General features: G+C 41.5%; 1 protein-coding gene across 1 annotated transcript; it reads left to right on the top strand.

Moving 5' to 3' along the window:
- The first annotated feature begins 337 nt into the window (after positions 1–337).
- Positions 338–8,073, top strand: LOC119447664 (uncharacterized). The gene is made up of 8 exons (XM_049663878.1): positions 338–463; positions 2,226–2,296; positions 2,933–3,079; positions 3,173–3,260; positions 4,076–4,220; positions 4,916–4,951; positions 6,761–6,846; positions 7,777–8,073. Exons 1-8 carry the CDS (start codon positions 338–340, stop codon positions 8,071–8,073), a joined length of 996 nt encoding a protein of 331 aa, XP_049519835.1.
- Positions 8,074–8,968: the final 895 nt, after the last annotated feature.

The following is an 8,968-nucleotide window of genomic DNA, read 5'->3' as shown; positions in this document are numbered from 1 at the left end:
GTACACTTGGCGGCGGCTTGAAATGATGTGGTTCGCGGTCAAGTGACAAGTGCAGAATTCTTTTTTAGATGGAGCAGCATGTTCGAGCTTGCCGTGTTTAACTCCATGCATTTATATACGGTGAGGTTGTGATTGGTGTTGGCGAAGTCGAGGTGCGCGGCCACGCTGAACATAGCGTCACAAGGTGACGCCTGCGCGAGCCGGTGCCTCGCGGTCAGCGTGAGTTTCTTTGCCTAATCGTGTTTATTTTTACATTAGTCATTTGAGTACACTTGGCAGCGCCTCTAGGGCATCAAGGTGGCAAATGGGACACCAAAGTTGGAACCCGAACTGGTCCATGGGTTCGGGGCTCGCCGAGGCCTCTGCATACCGCTGTATGCGAGCACCCTTCGCACGCTCCAACCTCGGTCGTCTGAACCCACAGACCGCCCTGGTTCCAGCTGGGATCCACCCGCTGCCGCTTGTGGGCCCTAGAGATCATCCGGCATGCACTTTATAATAATTTGAGGTGTCTCCTGAGGCCTCCCTTTGCCGGTTACATGTGCCCTCCTGGAGCAGTACTTGTAATTGTAAAAAAAAATGTTATCCATCGTTGCGACGAAAAAAGCGCCCCGCGACCTTTGCAACACCAGTCAGAACTGTGCCTTGCGTATTGTCTTGGATTTATTTCATCTGACTGCACGCGGAAGTGTGACAGTGCACGAAGAAAAAGCTGTTAATGCGATCTTCTAAGCAACTAGCCTGTTGAGTGACAGTACACGGACGTTGGTTATAGGTGCTGGATCCGACATTCAACGAATTTGTTAACCTCGCTGCCGATGACAACATACCTGATATGTCCAAAATCGTTTGTGAAGCACAACAGGAAACTGACGCTCATCACACGCATCATCACAGGTAATTTTCTTAGTGGAACGTTGTTACTGTATATAACTAAAAATGTTTTTATTTTTTTATTTCTTGTATTTTTTAAATATTTGACACGTTCGCGAGCTCGAGATAGTTAGAACGATTACCGTTCGTTATTGCGCGAATATGACGCGTTTTTTTTTAAATCGTGGTATACGCGCCTGTTGTTATATTGGCGTTCGTGGCACGAATATAAAGCCATTTATTTTATTTTCGCCTGCTGACCAAGCTAGCTGACACTTCGCCTCGCGCAAGAGAGCCTATGTATAGGAACTGCCGCTGTGCACTTTGTTGTGGTTAGGTTCTATTAATTGCAGCCTTGAGTAAGACTATGGAGGTTGTTCTTCAAGCTAGCGATCCTAAAAGTTCATCACTGCAGAATCCGTGAAACGCTTTCCCGGGATGGATTGATGGTGTCGCGGACATTTCTCAGGTATTTTAAGTGCAATGACATTGATAGGTGTCACGGAGGTCGAAGTTGTTATCGCCGACTGTGATAAAAACATCAGCACTCGTGATTTTACACTATCTTGCGACGGTAGATCACAGGAGCAATGAATAAAGCGCCCTACCGCAATTCGCTTTTCTGCGTCATTTCCCGATTTATTACTGCATCCCTTTGCGTTATGATCGTTATATGTTTTTCTAAGACTGCAAGTCCCCTATCGCGTTATATTCGGGGTTGCTTTATTTACGTGCAAGTACGGCTTCTGACGAATTTGTCATTGGTAAAGAAAACAGCTTTTGTAAGCTCAAAAATGAAAATGGAATGTTAGAGGGGCGCAAACTGTTGTGGACTATGTGGTACGCCATGCAGCGTCCGCTCTGGCTCACTCATTCAGCGGCTGGTATGTCCCGCCACTGCTAGCCGCATTGCTTTCTCCATTATTGTAATAGCAGTTATATAGATACTACAGGTGAAATTTTACCGTTGTCACTGCTGTGCCATAAGATCATATCGTGCCCTGCTTGTCGTGCATGGTGGGTGTGAGGGTGAGCGAAGAATTTTTAATGCGCTTTCCTGTCCCAGTAGCACGCCCGCATCTTGGAGGTAACCTCCGGTTGGTGTAAAGCTTAGCGCGCCTACTTGGCTAGTATCTGCTAAGTAGGCAGGCCAGCGTTGTGCCAGCGAGTGTACGCATTCATTGAGTGATATCTGTTTGTTTTCAGCATTCATCTTGCCAGCTCACTAAAGTTTCGCTTACACCTACTCCCACAGTTCGCAAAATTGCATGATTTTAAAGCCAGTAGTCGCAGGAGTAGGTGACCTACGTGCAGTAAATATTCGTGACTTAATGGCTTGTTCTTACTTTCAGTGCACGTCAAAGGCCATTTTGGAATTTTGTGAGCAGAGCAGACCCAGTGAAATCCTTCATCCCTTTGAACTGTGTGTTTTTAGGTACAGTTGTAAATGCTCTACTGGTAATTGCTACTGGAATTGTTGCATGTTTAGTGAGCCATTTGATCATACTTCTAGAGTTGTTACCAATACAAATTCCTACTTCTAGTTTGCGGCACTGTCGAAGCTGCAGTTAAGGACTGTGCTTGAGGAAGCTTGAAGTGTACTCTGTGCAATCACATGAAAGATTTTTTTTTATTCTTGGCAACTATAGCTTCCACAATGCGACAAACCACTTGTATGATGCCATATAAATTTGAAGCTTTTTTGCAGTGTAGCAGTAATGTATTCATGACATTTAAGTGAAACTGTCAATATGGCTTTTACTGCCACTTTCATAGCTGTCGAAGCCTGGACAATAATATAAATCAATAAGCAAATAAACCAGGTTGGCATTCTGTTGACAAGAGCATATAAGCATACAAGTTGTGACTGTGTGGCACTTTCAGTCCAAGAAAATGGGTGCACCATATAAGGAAGGATGCTTTCATTTTGTTTCAAAAAGCTCCATTACATGCAAATTTGTTTTCATTTCACAAACTCAGATGATCACAAGGTTAATCAGAAGTCAAGTCTCGTTCTAATTGCCTTTTTATCTGGAACTTAAAGCGTCATCTCTTGCAGGCAATCCAGCTCAGATGACGATGGGATCAACTTTGTGATGCCCAGCCGTGGCCCCCTCTATGACAAAGTGATCAGTGGTGAGCCACTCACATCTTCTTTTAGGCAGATCATCGACATCTTATTCAGTGCAATGGCAAAAACAACATTGTAAGCGCATATGGGCGTGCATCTCAGTTTTTGCCTTTTCTCATTACGTCGTTATGCATAACACTCAAGATGTAATGCACATCTATCTTACAGGTTCCCAACACGTCATTTTTACAGCAAGGTAACATCTCTGCTCCTTGAGAAATACCCACAGCTACGTGATGTTGTTGGAAGTGGATCTGTGAGTAGATTTCGTGCCTTGTTATGTAGTAGAAGCGTGCTGCAATTTTTTGTATTGACGTGTATATTGCATATCCACGAAGTTAGTGTTGCCATAAAATTTGGGTGAAATTATCTTCATCAAACGAGGTACTCTTCCATGAACACCAGCTGTACAAATCACGCGTATATTGAAATGATTATATAGCATCATATGGGTTCATAACATTAAATATTTTTACTTCAGCTTTTTACCGTACGTTTCACTGCATTGTACCTTCGTTTAGCCCCTTAGAGGGTGTGACTGAAACCCTACTTACTTTACATTTTAGTACATGACCTTCGAAACTGACCCAGACTCATTATTTAACCTAATGTTGAGAAATACATTAACACTTTTAAATATATAGACTGTCATTTGCAAAAATATTTGATTTTAGCATTTCTGTCTCTATGAAGGGGTTCATCTCGAGTTATCTGTAGTTGTTTTTTATATGAGCATCAGCAAATATTCTTTATATCGCTTTCTGGAACTTCATTTTGAAACGTTTGAAGCATTTACTCTTAATAGTAGACGCTTGTGAAAAGTAATTCTTCCATTGAAATTTTCGGTTTGTATTTCATGCAATACTATTCGTTGTATTTCACAAATATACTTTGTGCACAGTAAAACACTATATTTGAATAAGTTTTAAATCAGCAAATCTCGGTGAACTTGCAGTGCTTACAGAGGGATTGTTTAAATGGTGCTGTTTAAAAAATGCATTACACGCTGTAGAAGCACAGAAACAACATTTCTTTATATATCCCAACCAGTTTTATTTTCTGTGTTCGAAGCACTCCTGGAAAGTAGCACTTCGAAATAAATTCAAAAATCAAAGACGGAAACTTCAAGATGATCGTGTGTTGCACAACCGAAGCAAGTTTGGTGCTCAAAGAAAGGCAGCCGCCAGCGAGCTCCAGGAGCAAGAAGCCAAAGGTGGTGAGGACAGCGCAGCACCATTCAGGCAGAAAGCAGCATCTTTGTGTGATAACCACAGAAACAATGTAATCAGTGGTTTGCAATTTGTTTCCCATTTCAGGGCATCGGCCTCCCAAATGTCACAGGCGTTGGTCCCGGGTTCAAATCCCGGACGCGGACGTTTTCTTACTTAACTGTGAAACTTCCCTTCTGAAAAACACGTATGGGTTTCCTTTGTAGCTTTGCGCTGCATTTAGGTGTATGACAATTTTCCTTTCACACATTTCGTTTCGACATTGCTTTGTGAAACTCGTCGTTTCACTTCTGATAATCTGCTCTATAGCAGATGGAGAACAGTAACCAGACTTTTAACAGTCAGTTGTTAAAATAATAGTTCCTTTTCGAATACCCATGCGAACATTTATTGTGTGATATTTGATTTGTGTTTGAAGCTTCGAATATTGGCCTACCGCTAAATATTAATGTGAAAGGTATAGCCAAACGCTGTAGACAAAGCTCTTAACAAAGTGATTCTTGACATTTTGTTTCAAACTGATAGCGCTTCCTGTATTTTATGCAGTTCTGCAATGACTTTCGTCATCTGACAAAGGCAAAACCAACCAAGAAGGTTGCACACGCCATTGATGTGTTGACAAGGCTTGTCACCAGGAAGAAAGTGACCTGTGATGAAAACGTGCTGCATATGTTACGGACAGCTAGTGAAATGGCTCCAGCAAGGCTGAGAACAAGGCGTAAGTATATCATAATGATATTGCAGTTGTTGTAGTTGAATTGTAAAAAGTCTGTTGAGATTGGGCAAATGTAAATAACATTTAGGCAATAAATATCGGGCCCCACATTGCAGCAATATTAACAGCCTGAGTGGCACTTCTACACCTCTCTACATTCAACAATTTTCTGAGCAACAGCTTCATGGCTATTACCAATATTGCACACGCACGAATTGTGATTAGACCGTTTCGTAAGATCAAAAATTCTATTTATTGTGCATCAAAGCACGATTCAAAACTGCAGCTCACCCTTCTAAACCACAGCTTTGTTGAACAACCAGCGTATACATGTCAGGAAGCAAGCACTCTCCATATTTTGATGAAATACTGCCATGGCTTCATCATGCGTAACCTTCAAAATAATAAAGTCTCTCGAGAGCAATAACTTTTGCGCATGTATATATATATATATATATTTATACACATACATATACACACATACTACATGTGCGCAAGAGGAGACACGTACGAAGTCTTGTTTACTAACGTTGAGGCTGGTCTACTTTGTCAGTGACGAAGGCTGACCCACCTGCCGAAATGTTAGTGACAAGGCTTTTTGTACCTGTGTCCTGCTCCTGTGTATCGTATCGGACCCATCGAGCTGCATACTCACCTACCCATCACCTATATATATATATATATATATATATATATATATATATATATATATATATATATATATATATATATCATAAGCAGCCAACAATGACGCGAAGGACAGCATAAGGACAATTGTAGTTTTTAATTGAAATAAAGAAATGATGAATAATTGAAAATGAAAGTGGGTGAAAAAAAACAACTGGCCGCATATGCGTTCATATACCACCTGCAGCCAGTTGTCTTTTCAACCACTCCTATTTCCATTTATCTTGTCTTCAATTCACTTAGGCCTTCGAGTGGACTCAAGATACACGGTTCTCGGCGCACGCATGCTACAACGACACAACCAATAGCAGCAGACGCAGACCCAACCCTCCTCGCAGAGACGTGGGAGGCTGCGATCTCCAAGCAGGACCTGGTCGACCAGCGCGAACTCGTCGCGCGGGCCCGGAGGGCGATCCAAGCCAGAGGGTTCCTGGAATAAGGGACCCTCCCACCTCGACTGCCAACTAACTTACTGTTTCAAATAAAGGTTTATTCATTCATTCATTCAATTCACTTAGGCGCTACAAGTAATTTCCTGTATGCTGACCTTGGCGTGATCGTTTGTTTGCTTCTTATTATATGACTAATACCCACCATTGGGCCCGTAAGCTTACTTACTACTCATTACATAGCAAGGGTCTCCAATCCAGCAGCTTTGATGCCTTCAGGTGGCATGCAGGTTTATTGACCAGTTGCCTTCACTTAAAAAGTTAATGTAGGCGTGATGGTTGTGGCAGAAAGGATGTTCCACATCCGCTGCCAAGGCCGTGAGTGGTGGCGCTGGCTAACCCTCCCAAGGTTAGTTTCAGTACATAAACCCCGGAAGGTGAACAGGAAACGGCATCACAGTATAGTGCAATTGGTAAGAGCATTGCATGCATAATGCGATGACATGGGTTCGTATCCCACGTTTGGCGAGATTTTTAATCCACCTTCATTTCCATTTATTCATTGTTTTATTACTTAAAATAAATGCAGATCATTTTCTGTATGCTGTCCTTGGTGTAATTAATTGCTGGCTTATGACTAATAAGATAGAGCTCCTCAGTTTACTTTCTTGATGATATATATACATACACGCACCCATGTAGATAATTATATATACATTTATCTTTTTCTTTACAGACATCCTAGCACTTGCAGTACTGGATGTTCTTGCATCAAATGTGAAAGAGCGAGCAGCATTGGGAACTCTCTTTGTACCAGAGAATGTGAGTTTACAAAACATTTAGTAATTCATATCAGTGTGTAAGCAAACAAAACGTAAGAAAAACTACCAGGCAGCCAAGTAACTTCCTGCACAATGCTGATAGTGTAATGCAAAATAGAGAAGGTAGACATTAGAAGTCAACCTTATTTTACATCATATGCACATTATGCACAGAATGTCAGATGTAAATATATAAAAATACACACACCAAATGTATAGTCAGAATTTCGTAATAGTACAAGACGATGAGCAACACGAGAACAAGGTGAGAGCAGGAGCCAACGTTTCGACAACTGCACTTGTCTTCTTCAAGGCGACATATGCTTCAAGAGAGTTATGAAATGAAAAGGCGACTAGTAAAACACTTGTGTGATATTTACTCTCTAAATACAATAGCAATGTTTACTGTTTAAATGTTACATAAAATCTAGATATGGTAGAGATTATCAAATAAAAAAATAGGGATTGTATTTCAAGCACTCGGTTTTAGGCATCTGTCTATATTGCTTGTGGAAGCTTTTTATTAGGCAAAGTAGGTGTAGCTCTTATTGCCAAGTAGTAGTAAATGTAGTCGTCGATGTTTGTCTTGTGCATGGAAATAATCCCTAAATATAGGTGTGTCCTGTAACTGGCTACACTGGCCAAATTCTTTGGAGTGAATGCACCAGTGCATGCTCATGGGATGGCGGAAGGTGCAGGCAGCAATCAATCGTCTTTTAATTATACTTGCGATGGTGATTGTGTATAGAACATATGGGCAATAATGCTCCAAAGTGATATTAAAACTAAGTTTATGTTTACGTTTTATTTAAATTATGTTAGATCCTGTCATGTCTATAAGAGTAAATTTTCTGCATTACGCAATATATCAGTTAACCACATGCCTGCAGTCAAGTGTCATATACAACAACTTTTTATTTTTGTAATGCAGGATGACATTCCAGCAACACCCTGTGTGGCATTTACTGGTGATACAGTGCAGAATGCACAGTTTCTCTTCTTGTTGGTCGACCGGGAGAAATGTTTTTCAGTAATGAATGCAGAAGAGGGGCTTGCAGCAATCATGTGCGCATACTGGTTGTTCAATCTACTGTATGACTGCAAAGTATTTAACACACTTGTGCTTGAGCGGTTTTTTGTGGGCCTTGACCTAACGACACCAAGGTCTGTGGTGACTAAGTTTCTGAACAGAGTTGTTAAAGCTTCAAATGCTCAGAATTTCAGCTGATGCCGTATTCAGATACTAGAGTTGGCTAATGAGCACTTTCTGGCAGTGTTTCCCAAACGTTTCACTTTTTGGCTAGGCAGCCTGTTCTCTAAATGTTAAGTTCCTTGTGTGCGAAAATGAAGGCACTTATTGGGTTGCTTCTATTAGATGTAATTTATCTGTTTAATTACACCACCTGTTTGGTTTATTTTCATTGTGATGTACAATTTCTCATCCTGTGTGGCAGAACGCAATAAACACATGTATATTTCTTTTTAACATGCAAGGTGGTTCATTCCTTTTTTAAAAATATGCACACGTATATATATATATATATATATATATATATATATATATATAATATGCGTATTGGTTTTGCACGGGTGTTGTTTGTACAGGGAAGACAGGTTTATTCTGTTTGCCATGAATGACCATTTTTTACAGTGGTCGAGAGTGGGTCTCCATGCATGCCCAGCTGAAGCTTCATGGACCTCGATACAGGAGACGGAGGGTGTACACCCTTCCAGCACCCATGTAGATGGGTGCTAATATGGACTAGCACCCTAATACCCTATTTTATTTTGCTGGACACCCTTCCTCTAGGGTGTTATAAAGCAACCTAGGCATAGGGTGTAGGCAACAGCACCCTTAGGGTGTCCGTCTGGCGACAAACTGATTTACACCCTTAAGGGTGTTAAAATATTTAGTGTGTGGGAGAGGAGGGGCGGTCGGCACACGGTCGGCGTAGTCTGTTGCTCGTTTTTCTACCTGTCTGGTTTCGCTGTGTGCCATGGGCCCAAAGTCGAGTTATTCGCCTGCTGTAGGCTCACAAAACGGAAACGCTGATCAGATACCAATAAACTTTGACATGCCGATGAGCAGGACGGTAGAGCAAAGAGACGCACACAGCGTGCGT

This window comes from Dermacentor silvarum, chromosome 1, assembly GCF_013339745.2.
Source record: "Dermacentor silvarum isolate Dsil-2018 chromosome 1, BIME_Dsil_1.4, whole genome shotgun sequence".
Taxonomy (NCBI): Eukaryota; Metazoa; Arthropoda; class Arachnida; order Ixodida; family Ixodidae; genus Dermacentor; species Dermacentor silvarum.
This window is presented reverse-complemented; position numbering and strand designations above follow the sequence as displayed.

What these genes read in the sequence shown, in the direction of transcription:
- LOC119447664 (XM_049663878.1), top strand. Translation starts at nt 338, where the DNA reads ATGGGTTCGGGGCTCGCCGAGGCCTCTGCATACCGCTGTATGCGAGCA. An exon ending in ATCCTTCATCCCTTTGAACT is followed by an intron (nt 2,297 to 2,932) that starts GTGTGTTTTTAG and finishes CATCTCTTGCAG; the next exon opens with GCAATCCAGCTCAGATGACG. An exon ending in ATGTTGTTGGAAGTGGATCT is followed by an intron (nt 3,261 to 4,075) that starts GTGAGTAGATTT and finishes CTGTGTTCGAAG; the next exon opens with CACTCCTGGAAAGTAGCACT.